Source organism: Pan paniscus, chromosome 21 (assembly GCF_029289425.2).
Source record: "Pan paniscus chromosome 21, NHGRI_mPanPan1-v2.0_pri, whole genome shotgun sequence".
NCBI classification, from domain to species: domain Eukaryota; kingdom Metazoa; phylum Chordata; class Mammalia; order Primates; family Hominidae; genus Pan; species Pan paniscus.
Genome location: NC_073270.2, coordinates 51,290,558 through 51,318,067, shown reverse-complemented (window position 1 = coordinate 51,318,067; position 27,510 = coordinate 51,290,558). Strand labels below are relative to the sequence as shown.

General features: G+C 40.4%; 1 protein-coding gene and 1 pseudogene across 2 annotated transcripts; both read left to right on the top strand.

Moving 5' to 3' along the window:
* Positions 1–27,510, top strand: WFDC8 (WAP four-disulfide core domain 8). 2 transcript variants are annotated; one of them, XM_057300842.1, is made up of 7 exons: positions 1–63; positions 16,449–16,558; positions 19,673–19,813; positions 22,793–22,960; positions 25,390–25,530; positions 26,501–26,643; positions 27,050–27,510. In XM_057300842.1, exons 1-6 carry the CDS (start codon positions 38–40, stop codon positions 26,638–26,640), a joined length of 726 nt encoding a protein of 241 aa, XP_057156825.1. In that variant the 5' UTR covers positions 1–37; the 3' UTR covers positions 26,641–26,643; positions 27,050–27,510. The 2 variants fall into 2 exon arrangements, with proteins under 2 accessions (XP_057156825.1, XP_057156824.1); XM_057300841.1 differs by having other exon boundaries at positions 26,501–27,470.
* LOC103782860 (E3 ubiquitin-protein ligase CCNB1IP1-like) lies at positions 9,891–10,708 on the top strand (annotated as a pseudogene).

Genomic DNA, 27,510 nt, shown 5'->3' with positions numbered 1-27,510 from the left:
CAAAGTGAGGAAGCTGTCTCCATAGGGAAGAGGCCTGATGTGGACTGTCCGAACTGAAGGAGGGTGAGGAGGGTGTCTATGGGGGTGGGCAGCCAGACATGGAGGGTCAGAGCCCAAGGAGATGAGGAGGATACATAGAAGTTAGGGTGGTCGGCTGTGGGGAGTTGGGCCAAGCATAGTGAGGAGGGGTTCCACAGAACAGACCTGTCTTGTGTCAGGAATCAGAGCCTAAGCAGGGTGAAGAGGGCATCAATGCATCCAGCGATTCTCCTGCCTTAGCCTCCCTAGTAGCTGGGACTACAGGTGTGCGCCACCACGCTTGGCTAAGTTTTGCATTTTTAGTAGAGACGGAGTTTCACCATGTTGGCCAGGCTGGTCTCAAATGCAACCTGATATGGCTGTTGGAGCCCAAGTAGGGTAAGTTGGGCATCTTTGAGTGGCCCAGTGTGGAGGGGCAGAGCCTGAGCAAGGTAAAGTTTGATATTTTAAATTAAACAAGCATATAATATGTATCTAAACATTTTCAAAAAATTAAAACAGGAGTAATAGTGATAGGTTATATTATTATTCACAACTATTCATTCCATCTTTCCTTTAAGAGGACACTCCTGCCCATTACCTTGAAATTTTAGAACGGCCCGTGGAAGGAAGACACATTTCTGTCTCATTGACTTTGGGTTTGCTGTCAGCTGTGCTTTGCCTATTGGAGTATGAGCAGATGTAGCATATGCATAGTGAGTTTTGCACTGTGAGTTTCTGCCAGCTCCTTTGTGCTTTCTCTCTGCCAGGAGAAGGGGCCTAATCCACATAGAGGCTGCTTCTTTTGTCTTGGTCCCACAGCCTCGAGTAGAGCCCCCACTTGGAACAAAGCAGTAGACAATTTGCCTAGGAAGTCTTTTGTTGTGGCAAGCCATGGAGAGCTCAAAGTTCTTTGTACACCAAAGTAATAAAAATACAGTTGATTCCAATTACTTGGGGGTAGTTATGTTCTGTAAAGTCACTGTGAACACCGGATTAGCAAATACTGAGCCATTGCTCCTAGGGAAAATGCAAGCCTCTGACCACACATTTTCATCATTTGATCAATACATAACCGTGTTTTTATATGTGCTTCTGTCTGAAGACACATGACAGAGATGGTAATTAGAAGGTGCACATAGAAGACTTCTGGGAAGCTGGCTACTTTCTATTTTTTAATCTGTGTGGTTAATTATTAAATAAAACTCTACATACTTTATTTATTTATTTATTTTTATTTTTATTTTTATTTTTGTTTTGTTTGAGAGAGAATCTCTCTCTGTCCCCCAGGCTGGAGCATAGTGGTGTGATCTCGGCTCTCTGCAACCTCCACCTTCTGGGTTCAAGGGATCCTCCTGCCTTAGCCTCCTGAGTAGCTGGGACTACAGGTGTGCACCACCACGCCAGGCTAATTTTTGTATTTTTAATAGAGACAGGGTTTCACCGTGTTGGCCAGGCTAGTCTTGAACTCCTGACCACAGGTGATCTGCCTGCCTCAGCCTCCCAAAGTGCTGGGATTACAGGCGTGAGCCACCGTGCTGGCCCTGTCTTTATTTTTTAAACATGTATATAGGCCAGGCGCGGTGGCTCATGCAGAATGTGTATGTTGCCATTCTGCACGTATCCCTGAATGACCACAAAAGCATCATGAGTATTGATTTTTGGGTAATAAATAAATTTCAGCAAGTAGGCAAATTTGCAAGTACAGAATCTGAATAATGAGGACTGAGAGTAGATAACTTGTAATAAAATTGTAGAAATGAATCCAAATATGTCATTAGTGCCCATAAATGTCAATTAATAGGTAATAATTGCTGGACTGGATTTTTACAATGTAGATTTACACTATTTGAAGGATAAACTTAAAACATAAGTAGAATGGTTGAACGCAAAAGAATGGAAAAAAGACTAGGCAAATGCAAACAAAGAAGAGAAAGTATAGTTTGATTAATATTAGGCAATAGAAAACTCTAAGGCTGGGCACATTGGCTTACGCCTGTAATCCCAACACTTTGGGAGGCCGAGGCAGGCAGATTGCTTGAGGCCAGGAGTTCAAGACCAGCCTAGGCAACATGGAAAGACCCCGTCTCTACTAAAATTACAAAAATTACAGGTGTGGTGGCACATGCCTATAATCCCAGCTCCTTGGGAGGCCGAGGCACAAGAATCATTTGAACCCAGGAGGGGGAGGTTGGAGTGAGCCAAGATCGTGCCACTGCACTCCACCCTGGGAGAAAGACAGTGGGAGACTGTCTGAAAAAAAAAAGAAAACTCTAAGACGAAGTTTTATCTTTAAGGATAAAGGATGGCTTGCTAGATAATGGTAAAAGACTCAGTTCACCAGGAATACATTTGTATTTACCTAAACCAATCAAATCAGGATATATTAAAGCAAACATTGACATCATTATAGGCATAAATTGAGAAATCTATGGCTGTATTGAGGGCCCTTGACACACCTTTCTCAATCATTGACAGATCAAAAGGACAAAAAATGTAAAAGATTTAAAATATTTTAGCAGCACAATATGGAGATATATACGGAGTGTTCTGTACTCAATATTTAGAGACAATCCTTCCCCGGTATCAGAATGTAGATATCTGACTAGGCAGCATTTAGAAGAAAATATCTTTGGACAAGGCTTACTAATTTACTTACTTACTCAGCCTGAACTTAGGGCAAGGTGTATTAAAGTGACTTATGGAGCTAGTTGTCCTCCTCAAGGTCTGCTTCCTAGTAACTGAGGCTAGAGGCACATATCTGGTTGAGTAGCCTTGCAACAGAACATGCTATGCTATGGGGATGAGGAGGGGTGTGAGCTAGGAGCTCTCAGCCATGGAAACAGGGCCTGGGGCTGGGCAAGCACCTAACTGGGGAGAACTAGAGGGTAGTGAGATGTAATAGAGTCATAGTGGGCCCTTACCTGTAGTTCCTAAATATTGTAACCTGGGAATTCACACTGTTCCCCCAGCTCCTGGCCATCTGTAGACCTTTCAATTGCAAAATGCTGCTCAGTTTTCTGCAAAGTGCAACCTCTCCTATTTGGGGAAGCTGGACAAAAAGGTAGGTTCCGGGTGGTATGGGCATTTTAACAATATTAATTCTTCTAATCCATATGAAATATGAACATGAAATATCTTTTCATTTATTTATGTCTTCTCCAATTTCTTTCACTAATATTTTGTAGTTTTCAGCGTACAGATCTTTCATATCCTTTGTTAAATTTACTCCTAAGTATTTTTTATGCTATTGTAAATGGTATTGTTTTAATTTGTTTTTCAGGTAGTTTGTTGTTAGTGTATAGAAATGCCACTGATTTTTGTATGTTGATTTTGTATCCTGAAAGTTTAATAAATTGCTTTATCAGTTCTAACAGTTTTTTTGGTGTGGAGTCTTTAGGGTTTTCTATATATAGGATCATGTCATAAGTAAACAGAGGCAATTTCGTCGCTTTCTTTCCTATTTGGATGAATTTTATTTATTTTTCTTGCTAATTGCTCTGGCCAGGACTTTCAGTACTATGTCAATTAAAAGTGGTAGAAATTGGCATTCTTGTCTTGTTCCTGATCTCAGAGAAAAAACTCAACTTTTCACTGTTGGGTATAAGAGCTGTGGGCTTGTCGTATCTGGCCTTTATTGTGTTGATGTACATTCCTTCTATACCTAATTTGTTGAGATTTTTTATCATAAAAATGTTGAATTTTGTCAAATGCATTTTCTGCATCTACTGAGATGATCATATTATTTATATCACTAATTCTGTTAAGATGGTGCACCACATTGATTGCTTTGAATATGTTGAACCATCCTTGCATCCAAGGGATAAATCCCACTTGATCATGGTGAATGATACTATTTTTTTCTTTTATTTTGAGACAGAGTCTCGCTTTGTCACTCAGGCTAGAGTGCAGTGGCACGATCTTGGTTCACTGCAACCTCTGCCACCCAGGTTCAAGTAATTCTTGTGCCTCAGCCTCTCAAGTAGCTGGGATTATGGGGATGTGTCACCATGCCTGGCTAATTTTTTTTGTATTTTTAGTAGAGACAGGGTTTTGCCCTGTTGGCCAGGCTGGTCTCGAACGCCTAGCCTCAAGTGATCTGCCCTCCTTGGCCTCCCAAATTGCTGGGATTATAGGTGTGACCCACCATGCTTGGCTGTGAATGATCCTTTTAATGTACTGTTGAATACAATTTGCTGATCTTTTTTTTTTTGAGAATTTTTGCCTCTGTGTACATCATGGATATTGGCCTGTAATTTTCTTTTCTTGTAGTGTCTTTGCATGGCTTTGGTATTAGAATAATGCTGGCCTCATAAAATGAGTTTGAAAGAATTCCCTCCACTTCAATTTTTTGGAAGCATTTGAGGAGGATTAGCATTAGTTCTTTAAATGTTTGGTAGAATGAAGTCATGAAGCCATCAGATCCTAGATTTTTCTTCGATAAGAGACTTTTAATTACCAATTAAATCTCCTTACTTGTTGATCTATTTAGTTTTTCTGTTTCTTCATGATTCAGTTTTGGTAGATTATATGCTTCTAGGAATTTCTCAATTTCTTCCAGGTTATTCCACTTGTTAGTGTATAACTTCAGAATCCCTACCAAAATTCCAAATGCATTTCTTATAGAAATTTTAAAAATCCTAAAATTTGTATGGAGTCACAAAAGACCCCAAGAATCTCAAGCAATCTTGAGCAAAAAGAACACAGCTGGAGGCATCACACTACCTGATTTTAAATATACTACAAAGCTGTAGCAATCAAAACAGCATGGTACTGTCATAGAAACAGATACATTGACCAATGGAACAGAATAGAAAGCCCAGAAATAAATCTATACATTTATGGTTAACTGATTTTTGATAAAGATGCCAAGAACACACAATGGAGACTGTCTCTGATAAATGGTCTTGGGAAAACTGGAAATCCACATGTAGAAAAATAAAATTGAACCCTTATTGCACACCATGCAAAAAAATCAACTCAATGGATAAAGAAAACATGGTATATATACACCACTCAGCCATAAAAAATAATGAAATAATGTCTTTTGCGCAACTTGGATGGAGCTGGAGGCCATTATTCTAAGTTAAGAAACTCAGGAATGGAAAACCAAATACCATATGTTTTCGCTTATAAGTTGAGTTAACCTATGGGTATGCAAAGGTATACAGGTGGTATGATGGACTTTGGAGACTCAGAAGGGCGGAGTGTAGGAGGGCAGAGAGGGATAAAACAAACTACATATTGGGTACAATGTACACTACTTGGGGACTGGTGCACTAAAATCTCAGACTTCACCACTATACAATCTATTCATGTAACCAAAAACCATTTGTGCCCCAAAAGCTATTGAAATACAAAATATGCATATATTTTAAAAAATCAACTCAAAATGGACAAAAGATCTAACTGCAATGGCTGAAACTATAAAACTCTGAGAAGAAAACATAGGGGGAAAGCTCCATTACATGGGTGTGGGCAATGATTTCTTGGATATGACCCTAAAATCACAAGAAACAGAAGTAAAACTAGACAAGTGAGATTACATTAAATTACAAAGCGTTTGCACAGCAAAGAAAATAATCAACAGAGTCAAGAGACAACTCATAGAGTGAGAGAAAATATTTGCAAACCATACTATGATGAGGGGTTAATATTCAAAATATATACGGCACTCCATTTACTTGATAGTAAGAAAACAACTCAATTTAAAAATGGGCAAAGGACTTGAATAGACATTTCTTAAAAGAAGGCATACAAAGGCTGGGCGCGGTGGCTCACGCCTGTAATCCCAACACTTTGGGAGGCCAAGGCAGGAAGATCACTTGAGGCCAGGAGTTCAAGACCAGCCTGGCCAACATGGTGAAACCCTGTCTCTACTAAAACCACAAAAATTAGCTGGGCATGATGGCACATACCTGTAGTTCCAGCTACTCGGGAGGCTGAGGCACGAGAATTGCTTGAACTTGGGAGGCGAAGGTTGCAGTGTGCCAAGATCACACCACTGCACTCCAGCCTGGGTGACAGAGCATGACTGTCTTGAAAATAAATAAATAAGTAAGTTAGTAAATAAATAAATAAATAAATAAGGCATTCAAATAGCCAATAGGTTTATGAGAAAATGCTCAACATCATTAATCAACAGGGAAATGCAAATTAAAATCACAATGAGGTATCACCTCATGCTTGTTAGAATGTCTGTTATCAAAAAGATTAAACATAACAAGTGTTGATGAGGATGTGGAGAAAAGGGAATTCTTTTTTTTTTTTTTTTTTTTTTGAGATGGAGTCTCACTCTGTCGCCCAGGCTGGAGTGCAGTGACACGATCTCGGCTCACTGCAAGCTCCACCTCCTGGGTTCACGCCATTCTCCTGCCTCAGCCTCCCGAGTAGCTGGGACTACAGGCACCTGCCACCACGCCCGGCTAATTTTTTGTATTTTTAGTAGAGACGGGGTTTCACTGCGTTAGCCAGGATGGTCTCAATCTCCTGATGAGATCCGCCCGCCTCAGCCTCCCAAAGTGCTGGGATTACAGGTGTGAGCCACCGCACCTGGCTGAAAAGGGAATTCTTGAACACTGTTGGTGGGAGTATAAATTAGTACAGCCATTATGAAGAATAGTGTGGAGCTTCCTCAAAAATACTAAAAGTAGAATTACTGCATAATCCAGCAATCCCATATTTGGGTATATATCCAAAAGAAATGAAATCAGTATGTTGAAGAGATATTGGCACTGCTATGTTCATTGCAGCATTACTCACAATAGCCAAGATATGGAATCAACCTAAGTGTTCAGCAATGGATAAATGGGTAAAAAAGTGGTATATATACACAATGAACTACTATTCAGCCTTTAAAAAGAAGGAAATTCTGTCATTTGCAACAACATGGAGGAAGATGAAGAACATTATGCTAAGTGAAACAAGCCAGGCAGAGAAAGACAAATATTGCATGTCTCACTTACATGTGGAATCTAAAAAGTTGAACTTGTAGAAGTAGAGAGTAGATGGTGGTTATCAGAGGCCGTTGCCAGGGGTCAGGATGGAGTGTATGGGGAAAGGGAAGATGTTGGTTAAGGGGATAAAGTTTCAGTTAGACAAAGGAAAGAAGTCTCTGAGATCTATTGCATAGCATGGTGACCGTAGTTAACAATGTATTGTACATTTCAGAATTGCTACAGAAATGTTCTAATTTAAAAAATGATAAGTATCTGAGGTGACGGATGTGTTAATTACCCTGATATAACCATTCCGCAATGTGTACATACATCAAAACATTAAATTGTAGCACATAAATATAAATAATTATTATTAGTCAATTAAAATAAATGTCTTAAAGTGCAATGAAAGCAGTGATGAAAGAGGTATGTCTCAAATTAAAAATAAAAATGAAAGTAAATTATAGGAAATGAGAAATGAATGAAATTGACCAATGATCCATTTCAAGTTGGAAAAAGAAAGGCAAATAAAATCTAATGAAAACAAAAAGATTGTGGGTAGAGAATCAGACATGGAAAATAAAAAAGGAATAATATTAAACTTAAAATTAACGATTTAAGGACAATAAAGTATGGAAATTATGAAGACTTTTTTTAAAAAGTAGGTTCAATGATGGGGCTCTGGAGAAACTCCTACACAAGCAGGCTCAGAAACCAAGGAACCAACTGGGTTTGAAAGCTGTCCTAGGAGAAGTTGGAAAATATGAAAAATCTTCCCACCAACATTTGAAGTGGCTTAGATTCTTAGAGTTCCACAAATGTAGGCTAATTACTTTCATTTCTCCAAATAGCATGCAGTCTTACCACTGCACATCTATTAGAACAACTAAAATAAAAGCATTTACAACACCAAACGCTAACAGGTGTGTGGAGCAAGTGAAACTCTTAGGAGAGCAGTGCATGCATTACTAATGAAAATGCAAAATGGTACTGTGACTTTGGAAAAGAGTTTGGCAGTTTCTTACAAACATACACTGGTCACATAACCCGGCAATACCACTTCCTGGTATTTATTTAAGAGAAATGAAAACTTAGGTTCATAAAAATACCTCTATACAAATGTTTGTATGGGCTTTATTCATAATTGCCCCAAACTGGAAATAACCCAAATTTCCATGAACTAGAGAAAGGATGAACCTGTTGTATAGCCATAGAATGGACAAAATTCGCAATAAAAAAGAACAAACAACACACAACATAAATGAATCTCAATGCATTATGTGAACATGTAAATATTAATTTTTTAAACTGCTACATAACTTTTTACAATATATATAATCACTGGGGTAGAAATATCATACTAATTTGATATCCACAAGCATCTATTTAAAATATATGGAAAGCAATTCTTTAACAGTTAGAAATTTTAAAACATTAATTTTTTTCATTGAACTCATATTTTCATTCCTCTTACCCCACAGACTTTCAGTATAATGGAATATAATCTTATGCTCAAAAGTCTTTTACTCATGCCATTTTCTTTTTTTAATTTAACTTTTAAGTTCATGGGTACATGTGCAAACTTGTTATATAGGTAAACTTGTGCCATGGGGGTTTGTTGTACAGATTGTTTTGACACCCATGTATTAAGCCTAGTACTCATTAGTTATTTTTCCTGATCCTCTCCTTCCTCCTACCCTCCACCCTCCCATAGGCCCCAATGTCTGTTGTTCCCTTCTATGTCTCCATGTGTTCTCATCATTTAGCTCCCCCTTATAAGTAAGAACATGTGGTATTTGGTTTTCTGTTCCTGCATTAGTTTGCTAAGGATGATGGCTTCCAGCTCCACCATGTTTCTGCAAAGGACATGATCTCATTCTTTTTCACGGCTGCATAGTATTCCACTGTGTATATGTATCACATTTTCTTTATCCAGTCTACCATTGATGGACATTTAGGTCAATTCTATGTCTTTGCTATTGTGAAGGGGAAAGGACTCCCTATTCAATAAATGGTGCTGGGATAACTGGCTATCCATATGCAGAAGACTGAAACTGGACCCCTTCCTTGCACAATTTACAAAAATTAACTCAAGATGGATTAAAGACTTAAATTTTAAACCCAAAACTATAAAAATCCTGAAAGACAACCTAGGCAATGCCATTCATGCTATTTTCCTACTGCTATGCAATTAAAAACATATGCATAAATGAAAATTTAAATTATTTACTGTGACCATGAGACTCCAGGAATCAAATTTTTTCTTATGGATTAATTTTTAAAACCCATTTGTTATTTCAATGATATAATAATAATGAACATGTAAATAAACACATTGTAAAAATTGAGAAACACAATTTTATTGATAAATACAAATCTATAGGAATTCATCTTTTAATATGTAAGTGTACAGGGACAAAAAGTTTTAAGTATGACATTTGGTTCTTTGAACTTCTAGTAAGTTGCCAAATATCACATGATACTCATAATCAAAAATTATTTTAACCCTCCCTCTCCTAAAGGGAGAAGGAGGGCAGGTTGAAGATGAAATCCACTGAAGAGGGAAGACCTGGGTCTTTAGCACCCTGTGTGCCAGGCCAGAAGTGGCCCTGTGAAAGGTCATCTGCAGACCCCCTGAAAATCAAGCGGGATTGGATTTGGAAATTCTCAATAAAGGAAGAGTTAAAGGCTGATGGGACTATAAAGAGATGATGCTAAATAGCTGATAGATCCTGTAGTTCAACTTGATACCTACATAGAAGCTGGATTCATCTGATACCAGAGAAGTAAAATTTCAAGGCCAAAACCAGATCTGAGTCTTACTGTTTCAGTCTGGACCTCTTCAGTGCTGTAAATTCTAGATATACAATGGATGATGACTGCATATTTCTTTCATGGACTATTTTCAGCATCTGGAGACCTCACTATCCTATTATGTCTTTGTGTGAAGATATGTTGTTTTGTAATTATCGAGAGTGTCACATTGAACTCTCTGGTTATACATGGGTCACCATCTGCTCTCACATCTTCTGTGATCAGCATGGCAGTGGTGACTTTTGTGGTTCACCTGCTATCTGTCCTGCCTGCAACAGTACACTTGCTGGAAGGCTAGATATTGTCCGCACTGAATTCAGGAATATAAAGCTATGGTATTGGCTGGATTGTGACTGGAGATAGTGTTGGGCATTAGCTCCCAAGTACTGGCCTTCTGGACATTACATCAGGTGTGTCTCTATCAAGAATACAATTTCACGAAAGCTGAAGGCCATATGAAACAGATGGAGAAGACATATACTCAGCAAATACAGAGCCAGGATGTTGAATTGACCTCTATGAAAAGGGAGATAACCTCCATGAGGAGAGTGCTAGAAGAATACAAGAAAAAAATAACAGTGACATCTCCGAGACACTTATGAAGCACAATCATCAGTATTGAAAGCTCCAAGGCCTCTATGACAGGCTTAGGCTATGAAACATCACTATTCCACACCACAAAGATACCCTTGAGCCATCCATGATTGTACTCTGATGTTTTTGGCTTCCCATTAGGGAACAACTCCAAATTTTCTGTGGACAGTATACCAGTTGGAAATTGGGGTAGTGGAAATGGAGATTTTCAGTTCAGACCACTTTTCTTGGGTTCTCCCACAGCACCTGCGCACAGCAACAGCTTTTTTAGTTTTGCCTCTACAAGATGTGAACTAGAGCAGTAGCAAGTCTGTAGCAGGGCCTTCACAGTAAAAAGAACTTGAGTCATGCATGGTGGTGCATGCCTGTAATCCCAGCTACTCAGGAGGCTGAAGCAGGAGGATGGCTTGAGTCCAGAAGTTTGAGGCTGCAGTGAGCTAGGATGGCCCGGCTGCACTGCAGCCTGAGTGACAGAGTGAGGTTCTGTCTCTAACAAGAAAAAAGGTAAAAGTGATTTAGCTAACTTTACAGAATGTTTCTCTGTTCAATTTCAGTGATTTCATTTAACAAATCTTTATTCCAGATGGGAGTCACCAACCTCCCTGTGCTTTTACGTTTGTGAAATTGCCTTCACATTATCAACTTATAAGAAATTCAGTGGCAGTGGAGAGTGGCTTTAGAAGTCTGGTTCCTTTGTCTCTATTATTTAAAGCGTGAGCATTTTAAAAGTCAGTTTTATTGTGAACTGTTGAGTTTTCATCACTAGTGAGAAGGTCACAGCAGTATTCTGTGTTTCAGTAGACCACTGTTTCTGTATGGGCTGTTTCTGACCGAGCTGTGTGTTTATGCATAAACACCTGTGTTACATGTCTGCATGTCACTTTGAATTCTGGTATTTTCACATATCTGTGTATGTAAGCGTGTTAATTTACACTGGTATTTGGCTGTATTTGCCCTTATATTTATGTGAAAATTTTGGTCTTGGAAAATGGTGGGTGATCTGTGGCTTATTATTTGAGTGTGTGTATTTTGAATATATTTATGTATTTACTCTCATAGTAACTTGTTTGGAGGCACACTTACACTTATGTCAGTGAACGAGAACATGATTCGATGCATATATGTTCAGTCCCTACTTGTATTTGAAAATAGTTAACATTGATAACGCTATTTTGTAAAGTTGATTTTCTTTGGCATTTACAGTTGGCCCTCCATATCCACAGGTTCTGCATCTGCAGGTCCAATCAACTGTAGATAGAAAATATTTAGAAAAAAAACAATAAAAAATAACACAACAATAAAAATAATACAAATAAAAACCAATACAGTATAACAACTACTTGCATAGCATTTATAATGGTAAGTATTAAATACCTACCAATCTAGAGGTGATTTTAAAGTATTTGGAAGAATGAATGTTGGTTATATGCAAATACTATGCCATTTTATATAAGCGACATGAGCATCTAAGGATTTTGGTATCCATGAGGGTTCCTGGAACCAATCCCCCAAAGATACCAAAGGGTGACTGTATTTTAAACTAAAGTTACTTATTTATTTGCCTTTTTGTCAACTATTGCCTTGGGTTTACTTATTTAGGAATGCACTTCTACTGCAGAACATTTTGCAATGTTATTTATTTTATTTTATTATTTTTTGTTTTTTGTTTTTGAGACAGAGTCTCGCTCTGTTGCCCAGGCTGGAGTGCAGTGGTGCAATCCCGGCTCACTGCAACCTCAGCCTCCCAGGTTCAAGCAGTTCTCCTGCCTCAGCCTCCCGAGTAGCTGGGATTACAGTCATGCACCACCATGCCCGACTAATTTTTGTATTTTTTAGTAGAGACAGGGTTTAACCATGTTGGGTAGGCTGGTCTTGAACTCCTGACCTCAAGTGATCCACCCGACTCAGCCTTCCAAAATGCTGGGATTACAGGCATGAGCCACTGCACCTGGCTAGCAATATGTTATTGATCTCAAGAGATTATATTAAAATAATATTAAGCATTTAAAAATTATTTTAATGATCTAACTTAATTATTAATCAATAGCTTGATTAAACGCTCCTTCAATTTTTATAAAGGCATAGAATTGGACACCTGGTATCTTGCAAAAGGATTTGTTTTTTAGCAGGTAGAATACTAATCACAAATCACAAGTGATTTTCTTTATTTCCAGAAAGTTAACTAAAAAGGCTTTACCAGCATCTACCAAATGATTAATAATGTGATTAATTATACATGTTATTCTTTCATTTAGTCACCTTATCTAATCTGAAATGCTCTGTAAGTGCTGGAAAGTTTGAATACTATGGTTTCAAAATATAGGAAAGTTTGAAAGCATTTTATAAAAAATATATTTTTTAAAAATTTTGTGATTACTTTCATAAAATGCTTTTATCTTACTGCATACTTTAAATATTTTTTTTAAAAAACTTGATGGCACAGATTTAACTAATTGGCAAAGTCAGTCCTCCATCAGCCAAATCAGTCAAACTCATTTCTCCCACAAAAGAATGTCTTCATTTTTCAATTCAAATCAATGTCTTAATCTACATCCCCGTGGCAAGTATCACACTCCTGAATCCTATTTCTAGGGTAGACAGCAAAAGGCACAGTGGCTTAGTGTGAGTTTGCCACCTGAATGAAACCGGTGCTGACCCCTTGGTATTTCTTACTCACACTTTCTTTCCTTTGCTTCCATGGAAAGCATCCTCAGGAAAATGCATTTTTGAATTGTTCCTTTGTTTGGAATTCAGAAGTTTTTACACTTTGAAGACATGTGAGAGATAGGTAAGAAGTATGCTTTTTTTAAAAAAAATTTAAAGAGGAAGGACTTAATCAAAGAGAGGAAGAAAAGGAGAACTTCAGGGTGGCTCATTCTCAAGTAAATCAACTTCAGGAAAAAGTAAATATGTAGTTTAATAATCAGTAATGTCCTCAGATCCCTCTGTACCTGTGTACCTCCTGGAAAATCTACCTGTATCCTGAGGGATATGGGTACCCCAGCCTGAACAAGCCTAATCTAGTCAAATCCACTCATTTTTCAAAAGGGTAGACAGAGGTAAAATTTCAAATGGGTAGACGGAGGTAAAACTAGCCCAAGTTGACACAGTGATTTGATGGTGAAGCGTGGATTTCAATCAAAATCTCTTCATTCCTGGTGTGTGTCCTTCCTTCCTTCCCTCCCTCCCTTTTTCCCTTCCTTCCTTCCTTCTCTCCTTCCTTCTTTCCTTCGTTCCCTCCCTCTTTCTCTTTCTTCCTTTCCCTCCCTCACTCTCTCTTCTTCCTTCCTTTCTTTTCTTTCTTTCTTTCTTTTTCTTTCTTCCTTTCCTTTCCTTTTCCTTCCTTCCTTCTTTTTCTCTCTTTCTTTCTTTTTCTTTCTTTCCTTCCTTCTTTCTTTCTTTCCTTTCTTTCTCTCTCTCTTTCTTTTTTCTCCCTCTCCCCTCTTCTCTTCTCCTCTCCTCTCCTCTTCTCTCCTTTCCTTTCCTTTCCCTTCCTCCACAGGGTCTCACTCTGTCACCCAGGCTGAAGTGCAGGGGCATGATCATGGCTCATTGCAACACTGACCTCCTGGGCTCAAGTGATTCTCCCAGCTCAGCCTCCTAAGTAGCTAGAACCACAGGTGTGCGCTGCCATGCTGGGCTAAGTTTTTTTTTTTTTTTTTTTTTTGAGACAGAGTCTCTCTCTATCGTCCAGGCTGGAGTGCAGTGGCGGCGATCTCGGCTCACCGAAAGCTCTGCCTCCCGGGTTCACGCCATTCTCCTGCCTCAGCCTCAGGAATAGCTGGGACTACAGGCGCCCGCCACCACGCCCCATTAATTTTTTGTATTTTGTTTAGTATAGACAGGATTTCACCCTGTTAGCCAGGATGGTCTCAATCTCCTGACCTCATAATCCGCCCACCTGGGCCTCCCAAAGTGCTGGGATTACAGGCGTGAGCCACCGCGCCCAGCCCATGCCCAGGTGGGTCTTGAACTCCTGGGCTCAAGTGATCCTCCTGTCTTGGCCTCTCAAAGTGCTGAGATTACAAACATGAGCCACCGTGCCCAGAACCTAGTGTGTTATTTATATAGCACATTTGTGTCCGTGTATTCCAGGTCTGTCCTAGTTCTTCAGAGCCCCCACTGAGCAACTCTTGCAATTATGCTCATTTGTTACCTATAAGACCTGTGTTTTGTAGTCTCTTGCCCAAACAAACCCCAGTCCAACCAAAATGGATTCATTCTGTGTCAAAGTTGCCAGATTTAGAAAATAAAAATAGAGGATGACCTATTAAATTTGAATGTCAGATAAACATCAAATACTTTTTTAGTAGAACTATGTTCCTTATATTGCATGGGATATACTTATGCTAAAATTATAAATGGACATCCTCTATTATGTTTGGCAATTCTATTAATCTGTGTTTCTCCCCTGCCTCCATCCCACGAGATCTGCTTTCTTCTAACTGACTGCAGGCTAATCTGATTAACTGATTCTCAAGACTGGGTTAATAGATGTTTTCAGGTTAGAGGGTAAAATTTCAAACCCATAGAGTGACTTGATAATAAAAATTTAAAGCACCAGAGGGCCTTTTGGCTAATCTTTTAGGGGAACTAAAGGAATGATTTACACAGTCTCTAACTAGGGAACTCAAAAGCTAAAATGGTAATAGGAACATTTGTTGGCATTCACTATTGCCATTCATTATTTATTAACTGGCTAAAATACAATAAACACTGATTTACAAGCCACTTGTCATGCTTTACAAAAATAGTTCAAGTAATTCTCATGTCTGTGAGGTAGGTGTTATTATTGTTTCCTTTATGACAAATTGAGGCTCAGTGAAGTGAAGTGACTGAACCCAGGCCACACAGCCAATAAGTGGTGGATTCAGGATGTGAACTCAGGTCTAACTCTGAATGCTACGTTTCCTACCACTCCGTACCACTTCATTAAATCTTCACGCTATCTCATCTTAATCCTCACAATGACAACAAAGCTTCCAGGTTAATTGTATTATTCCCATTTTCCAGATGAGGAAATTGAGGATCCAAGATATGCTGTTATAAGGGATTGAGCAAGGCCCAAAATCAAGATCACTATGTTTGGGGTCATAATTTCCATGACCAGAGAGTACAGGCACTATTGTAAAATTTGAAGAGGATACATGATTAGAACTCCCCCAACAAAAAAGGTTGGGGAGATAAATTGTCACAAGTCTTTACTTTTAGGCAGCCACATGGTATGGCTTCAGGAACTCTGGAAGATACTCTATTCCAAGATAGCTTCATAGCTTTCTCAGTATCGGAAGTTCCACCAATACAGATGTATATTTTGGCACAAAGATGTTTTCTCTGTCTCTTGCTTCCTCTTTCTCCCTCTACCCACCTCTTGCATTTCTGAAATGCATGCACTCTAAGAGTTAATACAGTAAAGGATTATTAGTTTTTCACACCTTAAAATAAAAAATACATAAGGATCATGAAGACACATATGGGAAATGGGGGCTTGAGTAGGCAGGGGAAGCTCATCTGTTCATCTGGTTGTCTGGGAGTATCATAAGATCCTAGGCTTAGATAGTAACAGAAGGAATAAAAGGAATTTCTCTGTTAACCCAAGGTCATCTGAGATTGTTCTTGCTTCTGGTGCACCAAGATCCAGTAGAGTGTACCCAGGCCCTCTGGGAAATCTCATACCATCCATTTCTGTCATCAGTGGAGCAAAGAAAAGATGCTCACTAGTGTCTGGGGTTGCCCCTGGAGTGACTGTGGGCAAACCAGCTCTGCAACTGTTCCAAATAAATCCTTGTGATCATGCAAGTGTGGCCTCTTACCCAGGAACAAGACAATAGGCAAGTGTCTGTGTAGCACAAGGTACAGCACCATGGCAGGGTATGGGGATTGGTCAGGGTCCTGAAACGGAATGTCTTAGACACACCCTAACTCACCATCTGACCTCAGACAGACCCCTTCCCCATGCTGGTGTCAGTCTTCTTACCTGTGAACTGAAGGGACCTGGTGGATCATCTCTAAGGTTCCCCTGCACACACTTTGTGTCTCTCTCTGGATTGTGCTTAACTCCCACCTCTCTTCTCATCCATACAGGCACCTTCCTCTCCATAGCCCCACCTTCTCCTGGAGGAATGTAGCTTTCCTGCTGCTTCTCTGCCTTGCTTTGGAGTGGACTTCTGCAATGCTGACCAAGAAGATCAAACGTGAGTTCAAAAAAGCTGCAGCCATTCTTCCTTAGACAGCATTCTTGGGGATGAGGGTTAGACATGAGGCCAGTGCCAGTGTCAGATGAGGCCCCCTCTGCTGTGGATTTGGGGCCACAGAAAGCTACCCCTGCTCACGACCCTGGCCCTCCACATACTTTCCTTACTTGCTCCCCACAAATTATTTCCCTAACTTTTCCATATTTTTATATATGGAAGGAGACAATATATATAGTTTGCATCTACTAGGGATGATCCCCAGAGATCTGGTCTCATCTGTCTTATGATATCACTCAACACATAATTCTTGGGTGATCACATTCATTCCCACTGTACACACACACACACACACACACACACACACATACACATGCAAGTTTAATTGTTTTTTAATTAATGAGTCACTAGGCATGAGCCTGAGGGGAGAGGACCAGTGAGGAGGCTGCTGCAGTAGTTGAGAAGAGACAAGGGGTGAGATCAGGTGCTGATCTGAGGGAGTGGTAGTAAAGAGAGGCAGGAGACAGGGTTTGGAGAGAGGTTTAGGAGACAGAATTGACCCAAGTCCATGACTGATGGGATACTGGGGTGGCGGAGAGGAAGGAGTGAATCTCTGGATTCTAATAACAGACTGGACCTGTTGATGCCAAATGTCAAGATGCGGAATAGAAAGTAAGGTAGTGCTTGGGCATAAGAAGATAATAGTTCTGTTTTAAATATGTTGGAACAGAGGTGCTTCTGAGATGCCCAGATGGTGTTTTTCCCAGGCAGGTCGAAATAAAAGTCTTTAGTTTGGAATAGAGGATGAGTCTGGAGGAAGAGATGGGAATCATAGTTGGGATCATGGGAACAAGTGGGATTACCCAGTGAGTATGTGTCAAGTAATGTCAGAAGACAGCTGAGACCAGATCTCTGGGAAGCATCCCCAGTAGATGCAGAGAAACCCATGAGGTGTGCTTATACACACAAGTAAGTGGTTAAGAAGAGCCGACAAGAAACGGAGGAGGGTTTTTATTAATAAGTGAGAGTTCAAGCTGACAATGGGGAAAGGAGCTACAACGACTCAAACCCAGTTTGATTTGCCAAACTCCGTCTCTGCCTAAACCTAGAACAATGGTTCCCAAGTAACACCCTACCTCCTGGTGCCCACTGCCTGCTTTAGGACCACCTGGGGTTCTTCTTAAAAAGTGGAGTCCCAAGGATGCACTTTCTAGAGATTCTGATTCAGCCTAGAGTCTATATTTTCTGAAAGATGCGTAGATGATTTTGATGTACACTCCAAATTAGGAACCACATACTCTTCTTAGCTTCAGTCCATTCCTGGAGGGGGTCATTAATGACAAGAAGTATTGTTGGAAAGTACTCAAAGTCTCAGTGGCCAGTCCTCAGGGAAGGTGTGGGGCTCCTGAAGTGAGTCCTGGATTGTAAGTCCCAGAATTGCCCCTAATGCATTGTATTATCCTATCTGACCTCATTTCTTTTGATCTATGAAATCAGAAGTTTGGTACCAATGATAAATAGAGTTCTTTCCATTCCAAAGTTCTACAGTTCCAAGACTCAGTAGTATCTGAAAGGATCATGCCTCTCTGGCCAGATTCCACTGGAGGGATGCTCAGTTTAGAATCATGGAGACACATTAAGCGCTGTATGAGCTATCCTTTGCTACGTAACAAATTATCTGTGGGTCAGAAGTCTGGCATTGTGCATCTGGGTTCTTTGCTCCGGGTCTTACCAGGCCGAGATTGAAATGTCAGCCAGGGCTGTAGTTCTCATTTGGGATGCAGTGTCCTCTCCCAAGCTCCCTGGTTGTAGCAGAGTCATTTCCTTGGAGTTGTAGGACTGAGGCTCCTTTACTGGCTGTCACTTCTAGATGCCACCCTTATGCCTTGGCACTTGGCCTCAACCATCTTCAAAGCTACGAATAGCATGTTGGATCCTTCTCATCATTTGAATCTCTCTAATCAATTCTTCTCTACCAACCAGAAGAAAACTATGCTTTTCAAGGACCTAATTGACTAGGTCTGGGCCAGAGATTAGACCTTAAAATTAGAGATAATCTCTAATCTTAAAGTCAACTAACTTGGGTCTTTAACTTTTCTGCAAAATCCCTTCACAGCATTGCCTAGATTAGTGTTTGATTCAATAATCAGAGGATGGGAATCTTGAGGGTGCAACTTTAGATTCTACCTACCACAAGTACTGAAATCAGGAAGCCATGTCTAGCCTCAAAAAGGAAGGAAGCATGGCCATACCACCCTGAAAATGCCTGATCTTGTCTGATCTCAAAAGGTAAGCAGGATCAGACCTGGTTAGTACTTGGATGGGAGACTGACTGGAAACACTGGGTGCTGTAGTTTTTTTTCCCCTTGCCTCTTCTAGTTTTTAGTAAAAAAATAAAAATAAAAGGTAGAAAGCAACGCCACATCTGCCAAGGTCTTACCCCAGGCATTATAGACATCACGCCATTTAACTCTTATAATCAACCTGTAAGGCAGGAATTGTCATTCTCATTTTAAAGATGGAAAATATAACTCAGATGAAGGGAAATACTTTCCCAAGATTATTTAGTTGGTTAGTGTTGGAGACAGGCTCCCGAGCCAGATCTGCCTGACTACAATGCTTCTTCCACTCCACTGTTTCTTACTCCTTAGAGGTAAATTAAAAATCATACAATGAGTTCAGATTGGTCTTGAGTTTACCAGGAGTCAAGGGTCAAATCAGCCTTCCTGACCTCTACTTCCATGATGTTCCCACCAGTCTTTACTAATTTCTTTTATCAACTGGAGACAAAGGAATCAAGCATTAAAATATTAGGTTTCAAGAAGAGAGAAAATCTTTTGAATTTAGGGAAAGGGCCTTGGTCCCTTTCTAACCCCTTTCCCTGGTATCCAACATGCTTCTCCTTCAGTTCTTCTTGGACACAAATTCCTGATTCAGATCCATTTGAATGAATCTGAGTGCTGAGAAACAGAACTAGCCCCTGAATATAAGCAGAGCAAGAATTAAGAATTGAAGGTAGAGGATAGGGCTGAGAGAATTTCACTACACACCTTTGCCATAGGAGAAAAAGAGCTGAAATTCCGAAAGAATGTGAGTTTGGACATTTCTTTCTTGCAGACAAACCAGGGTTATGTCCCAAAGAGAGGCTCACCTGTACCACTGAACTTCCGGACTCATGCAACACAGATTTTGACTGCAAGGAATATCAGAAGTGCTGCTTTTTTGCCTGTCAGAAGAAGTGCATGGATCCCTTTCAAGGTAGCGATGTCCAGGCTGAGGACAGAGGTTCCCCACTTCTTGCTCTGTCCAAAACTGGCTGAGGGATTCCCTTGGATGGCAGGACAAGGACCCAGGGCCTGTGCTCTTCTCATTCTGTTATTCAATGCCTAACCCTCAAGTACAAGTCATAAGTCTAGGCATGGTGACCATCAATCACCATAATATTGATGCTGGTCTTCTTGGGTCCAACATTCAATCATTCACAAATAACTAATACTTGTTGCATGCGCACTCTGTTAAAGAGACTGTTATGGCACTGTGACAAAATGAAACCTCAGTCAGCTTAAATGCTGGCATTGTTTTTCAGACTCTTTGATCTTCAAGGAGGTTTTCTGGTAACTCAATGTATTGGGCATCTATCTAATATGTGCGGGGAACTGTGTGTTTTTTAAAAAGATTCATTTATTCACTCACTCATACATTTATTCATTCAACAAATATCTGTTGTTAATGCCTTTTGAACAAAGACCACCAGAATACACCTGTAGTTGAACAAATTGGGTTTATTACTTATTGAAGTGAGGGAAAAGATTCACCCTAGACAAGTATGAGGCATTTCAGTAAGAAGCTGGTAGAAAGAATCTATTATAGGATTTGGGCTTTGATTGGGTAATTCGGGGGAGGGTCTAAAGAAGTGAGAGTTTTCTCTAGATTGGGTGCTGTCAGAAAGCGGGGGCAATTCTATGACTGGCTATCCTGGGGAATCTTAACAATACAGAACACAGAATAGACTGAGGATAAAGCTGTGATTGATTGGTAGAGAAGCATAAGTCACTCACGTTAGCTTAGAGGGGGGCGGGTGTTTGGTATTTTGCAGGTTTCACGGTGATCTTGTTTTTGTCTCACTTCATCATGATCTCAGAGTGACGTTGGTTGATACAGATGTTCTAGGAGATTTTTTAAATGTCCAACAGAGAATCCATGTGGCTTAGCTGGGAGTGTCAGATCAGTTTTCAGACATCAGGGGCTGTTTCTTCCTGGTATTTCATTCCTTCTAGGTACTAGGCACTTTGTTAGGCACTTTGGATGCAAAAGTAATTGCGGTTTTGGACCATGAATTTTAAATCATTATAACTAGGCTCAAACACATCTTTATTGGCTGGGCACGGTGGCTCACACCTGTAATCCCAGCACTTTGGGAGGCCAAGGCGGGCAGATCACCTGATGTCAGGAGTTCAACACCAGCCTAACCAACACGGTGAAACCTTGTCTCTACTAAAAATACAAAAATTAGCTGGGCATGTTGGCGGGTGCCTGTAATCCTGGCTACTCAGGAGGCTGAGGCAGGAGAATTGCTTGAACTTGGGAGGCAGAGGTTGCAGTGAGCTGAGATCGCACCATTGCACTGCAGCCTGGGTGACACAGCGAGACTCCTTCTCAAAAAACAAAACAAAACAAAAGAAAATAAAGCAAAACACATCTTTATTAATCAAAATAGGAACCATTACAATCAACACATTTTTGCCAAAGAGAAATAAGTTTGTTTATTGCTGTAGCATACAAATCCATGCTTCAGGATTTGATGAACTCTTGGAAAGCATTTTCTGCATCCTGTTGTTTGTGGATGTGTTTTCCCTGCAAAAAGTTGTTGAGATGCTTGAAGAAGTGGTAGTTGGTTGGCGAGAGGTCAGGTGAACATGGTGGATGAAGCAAAACTTTGTAGCCCAATTCATTCAACTTTTGTGTTGGTTGTGTGACGTGTGGTTGGGCGTTGTGGCGGAGAAGAATTGGCCCTTTCTGTTGATCAATTGGCCCTTTCTGTTGACCAATGCTGGCTGCAGGCACTGCAGTTTTCAGTGCATCTCATCGATTTGCTGAGCATACTTCTCAGATGTAATGGTTTTGCCAGGATTCAGAAAGTTATAGTGGATCAGACCAGCAGCAGACCACCAAACAGTGACCATGACCTTTTTTTGGTGCAAGTTTGGCTTTGGGAAGTGTTTTTGAGCTTCTTCTTGGTCCAGCCACTGAGCTGGTCATCATTGGTTGTCGTGTAAAATCCACTTTTCATTGCACATCACAATATGATTGAGAAATAGTTTGTTGTTGTTGCATAGAATAAGAGATGACCCTTCAAAACAATATATATTTTTTTATTTTTGCTCAGTTCATGAGGCACCCACCTATCGAGCCTTTTCACCTTTCCAATTTGCTTCAAATGCTGGATGACCATAGAATGGTTGACGTTGAGCTCTTCGGCAACTTCTTATATAGTTATAAGAGGATCAGCTTTGATGATTGCTCTCAGTTGGTCATTGTCAACTTCCAATGGCCAGCCACAATGCTCCTCATCTTCAAAGCCCTTGTCTCCTTTGCAAAACTTCTTGAACCACCACTGCACTGTATATTTCTTAGCAGTTCCCGGGCTAAATGTGTTGTTGATGTTGCAAGTTGTCTCTGCTGCTTTACGACCCATTTTCAACTCAAATGAGAAAATCACTTGAATTTGCTTTTTGCCTAACATAATTTATATAGTCTAAAATAAATATAAAATAAACAGCAAATAATAAGTCATTAGCAAAAGTACAGGAAGCAAGAAATGTGCATTAAAATGATATATGATATAACCACATTTATTTAAGAATGTATTCTAATATCAAATGGCAAATTTTAACAATGCAAAAACCACAATTACTTTTGCATCAACCTAATAGTTGCTGAACAAATCTTGCCCTACCAAAGCTCAGGACAGTGGAGAAGAAAGATCAGCTCCAAAGTACAAGATTCTTATATGCACCTTGTAATATTCTTTGCAAGGAAGGAGTGATGCTCAGAGGTGCCATACAACATAGACTATTAGTAGCAGAACTGGGACCAGAACCTATGCCTTTTTTTCCCCCTGCCATGGCTCCTTTTATGACTTGGGTGATAACACCAGGAGTTATGAGAAATGCTAGGGAACTGACCCTGTTCTTTTATCTCTACTCTTCATATCCTTTCCTTGCTTCCTGACCTCAGAACCCTGCATGCTACCTGTGAGACATGGAAACTGTAATCATGAGGCACAGCGCTGGCATTTTGACTTTAAAAATTACCGCTGCACACCCTTCAAATACAGGGGCTGCGAAGGGAATGCCAACAACTTCTTAAGTGAGAATGCCTGCAGAACGGCCTGCATGTTAATTGGTGAGACCTCTATCCTGGAAATCTGAGGGTCTAGTTTAACTAGAAATAGTATACCAATGAGGTTATAGGCTCAGGATTTGAGGTTAAAGTTCCTTGGTTCAAGACTTAGCTCTGTCATTCACTGGCTGGGAGGTCTTAGGCCAGTTGCCTGCCTTTATAAGCTTCAGTTTCCTTGTCTATAGAATGAGGTTAATAATAGTATTTACCTAATGGAGTGGCTCTGCCAAAAAATGAGATAGTGTATAGAAAATGTTAATAGATCTTGGCCAATGTGACCTGAAAGCCAGGTGTGCCCCCTTGGAAGAACGTGTTTCCTCATAATAGTAACTTGTTGAGCATCATACTGAGGATTTGCGTAAGAATGAAGTGTAGACAGGCCAGCTCTGGAATCCCATGGAGTAAGTGTCCACATTGGAGGTGGAGAGTAGGGTGGCGTGAAGGTGAAGGATGTGGATTCATTCCTTAGTATAATGATCATCACCAGCAATGTTGGGAAACAGTGTCCTACCAAACTTAGGAGTCAAATGACCTGAATTTAAATCTGACTTTTCCCACTTGCTGCTTTCTTCATTTCTTTGAATTTCAGTTCCCTCTTCTGTAATTCTGGAGTCACAGCAAACAGCTCATTGAGTTGTTGGCAGGATTATATGTGATTTAAAACACAAAGACTTGATATAGTGGTGGTCCCGTGGTGTGGGTTCACTAAATGGTAACAATTGAGATGGTGACCAGTGACCTTCACAACTGTGTGATTTATGAGGCAGCGTTGCAATTTCGACCTCAGATTCTGTGAGGCAAGCTGAAAAATGTACCATCACTACCACTTTACAGATGGGAGAACAGAGTCAGAGAGGTGAAGTTAGTTGCCTGAGGACCCACAGTTGGTCAGGAGTAGAGGTGGAATTTTAATTCCATGGACCCATGGGCCTGAACGGCCAAGGCAATCCTGGGACCTGACTTGAAACTAGGACCACGAGCTTCCCTTCATGGGAAGCTCTAAGGAATCATGGTGCTGTGGACAAGAGCCTTGTCTCCTCTCCCAGGAAGACAAGGAAGAGGAGGCCAGGGAAATGGGCTTGGGCTGGTTTGTGGGAAATTTAGGTTAAGACTCAGAGGCAACCTGATAATACCTCTGAGAGTTCAACACATCATAGCCTGAGCCTGACCTGGGGAAGCCCTTGTAGAATTTGCAGTCAGATGAGTACAAGAGCATACAAGCACAAAACCCCAAAGAATTGATTTAAATACCACCTATGTCCTAATGACCCACAAAGTTGTGTCTCCAGCCCTGATCTGACTCCTAAACTCCACTATCTGCTCTACATCTCCACCTGGACCTCACAAACATCTCATGTTGAACTTGCTTAAACAGAACCTCGGGCCAGGCACAGTAGCTCACACCTATAATCCCAGCACTTTGGGAGGCTGAGGCAAGAGGATCACTTGAGCCCAGGAGTTTGAGACCAGCCTAGGCAGCATAGTGAGACCCAATTTCTACAAACAACAACAACAAAACCAAAACCAAAAACAAAAACACAACAACAAAAAAACAGTCATGGTGTCACGTGCCTATGGTCCCAGCTACTCAGGAGGCTGGGAAGATCACTTGAGGAGGTATTCCCACCTCCTCAAAGATCACTTGAGCTGGGGAAATTGAGGCTTCGTTGAGTGACAGTGGGAAACCCTGTCTCAAAAACAGAAAAATAAGCTCAACATAAACATAAACCAGTACCTCTTACCATCACTCCCCTAACGCAAACCGGTTCTATCCATGCTTCTCATCTTGGTTGAAAAACTTCACAATCACAGTTGATGCCTCTCTTTATCAATTAACATCCATTAAGTTAGTTAGGAAATAATTTTAGTTCTACCTTGAAAGTAGATCCTAAATCTGGTAAAACCTTACCACCTCCGCAGCTGCCACCCTGATCTGAGGAGCCATCTTCTTACTTGGATTACCCCAACAGCCTCTTAAAAGGTCTCCCTGCTTCTATCCTCCTTACAATCTATTATAAACACAATAGTCACAATGACCCTTTCAAAACATGAGTCAGGCCATATCACTTCTCTACTGAGAACAGTGTGATGGATCCCCATTTCATTCTAAGTAAAACCAAATACCCTAAAATGGCTTACACTGATTTGTGTAGATTTCACATAATTATCCTCATTTTACAGAGAAGGAAACTCACTAAGTAGCAGGACTGGGACTTTACCATGGGGCTGAAGGCACCAAGCCCAGCATGCTCTCTACCATATCCCATGATATGATGAGACATTTCATTCTTCCACAGCCTACTGGAGATGGATAGGGTAGGGTGAACCAAGTTGCAGAAAGGGATACTAGCTTTGAAGAGAAGGAAAGGCTCTTTGAAGGGTGGTGGGATGGGGGTGGGGTTTTAAGAAGCTCACATCTGCTCTTATTTTAGTTAAGGATGGACAATGCCCACTCTTCCCTTTCACTGAACGTAAGGAGTGTCCACCTTCATGTCACAGTGACATCGATTGTCCCCAGACAGACAAATGTTGTGAATCCAGGTGTGGCTTTGTTTGTGCCAGGGCCTGGACAGGTAAGGATTGGGGTTATACCTCCCAAATCTATTGGGCATGTGCCAAGGATGCCATGCTGTCTCCATGGAGTGGGGGGTGTCTTGAACCTCAGATGCTCCTTGGGCTCATCTTTGAGGATCTTTGGGAACCCCTTTTAATGCCCAACAAGTTATATTGACCTCTTGACCTCTGAAGACTATTGTGCTGTTCTTCAAAGCCAGTAATTCATAGCATTGCTCTCTATTCTTCCCCAAGAAAACTTATTTTTTCTGAGACTCATTCCTCAATGACTTGCAAGGTGACAATATTCACCGATTCATAAAAAATTCATAACCATGAGGTGTATTCCTAATAAGCCCTCATGTCTGCACAGAACTTCAAAGCATGCACATCATATTCATATCCTATAAGATGGGCTGGGGAAAACATTAGTAGCAAATGATGTTGGATAGAAGCCAACTTTCCTGCCTCCTCTAAGGCAGGTGTTTACTTCCCCATGTAGTCCCAGGGATTGTCCAGGTGTGGCTTTAAGGTTCTAAGGTTCAGTATGGTGTGGTGGCAGGAGTCAAAGGCTTTTCAACCTACTTCAACTTTTCTACTGGCTTTCTATGTGGCATTGGGCAACTCATTTCCCTCTAAATACTCCTCAATGCCTACAATTTGTAAAACAAGAAGGTTCTGTGTGCTAATACTCCTGCCACCTGTGGTACTCTGGGGTTATATAACCCAGATCCATTAATTCTGTAGGAGCAGACAGGAATCCTATCAGATGGTACAAGTCAGAGATGGTAAGACTTTTCTTGATGCTCCTCAAGTTATTAGTCGTAGAAAGTTGATACTCTGCCTCCTCCAGTCTATTGTTACTGTAGGGGGAAAGGTAAGAAGCTTAATCAGAATAAAACCTTGTTTGAGATTCCCAAGATTCCCCAAATTTGTCTCAAATTATGACCAAGTATTTCAAGGTCAAGTGTTTTCTTTTACCCCATAAAGTCAAAAAAGGTTTCTGCCCACGCAAGCCCTTGCCATGTACCAAGATTGATAAACCCAAGTGCCTGCAGGATGAGGAGTGCCCATTGGTGGAAAAGTGCTGCTCGCATTGTGGACTGAAATGTATGGACCCCAGACGTTGAATAGTAAGTAGAAAATATTATCATCAAAATCATTAATTATGAGTAGCATGATAAAGAGCTGTCAGTTTTGTCTTGTATCCAACTTGCCAAATTATCTTAAGTATCACAATATTGAATGATGTTACTTTGATTTTATATATAATCCCATCATCTGAAAGTGATGATATATTTGGCTTTTTTTCAACTTCATGACTTTATTTTCTTGTCTTCTTGTATTGTGTAGAACCTCCAAAATAATAATGAAAATAAAGGCAATGGCATCCATCCTTGTCTAGTTCCTTATTTTAAAGTCAATGGCTCCTGCACTATAAAAAGATATTTGTTGTTGAATTTGGAATACATAAGTTTTATTGCACTTAAATTATTTTCTTTTTCCTTTTCTTTCTTTTTTTTTTTTTTTTCTTTTGAGACGGAGTTTTGCTCTTATTGCCCAGGCGCAATCTTGGCTCACTGCAACCTCTGCTTCCTGGGTTCAAGTGATTCTCCTGCCTCAGCCTCCCAAGTAGCTGGGATTACAGGTGCCCACCATCATGCCCAGCTAATTTTTTGTATTTTTAGTAGAGATGGGGTTTTACCATGTTGGCCAGGCTGGTCACAAACTCCTGACCTCAGGTGATCCACCCACCTCAGCCTCCGAAAGTGCTGGGATCACAGGTGGGAGCCACTGTGCCTGGCCAGTTATTTCCTTTTTAAGCCTATTTCCTATCCATTTATAGCTACTACTGAAAATGACTACTGAATTTTATCAAATACCTTTTAAGCATACAGTCACATAATGATTTTTCTCTTCTAATTTGTTGGCATAATAAATTACTAAATTTTCTTGAGCCATCCTTGCATTCTTAATAAACTTAATTGCAGACTGCTGTA

Coding starts and splice junctions, on each gene's coding strand:
- WFDC8 (XM_057300842.1), top strand. CDS start 38: ATGTGGACTGTCCGAACTGAAGGAGG. Junction 64..16,448: donor ACTGTCCGAACTGAAGGAGG/GTGAGGAGGGTG, acceptor TCATCCATACAG/GCACCTTCCTCTCCATAGCC. Junction 22,961..25,389: donor AACGGCCTGCATGTTAATTG/GTGAGACCTCTA, acceptor CTCTTATTTTAG/TTAAGGATGGACAATGCCCA.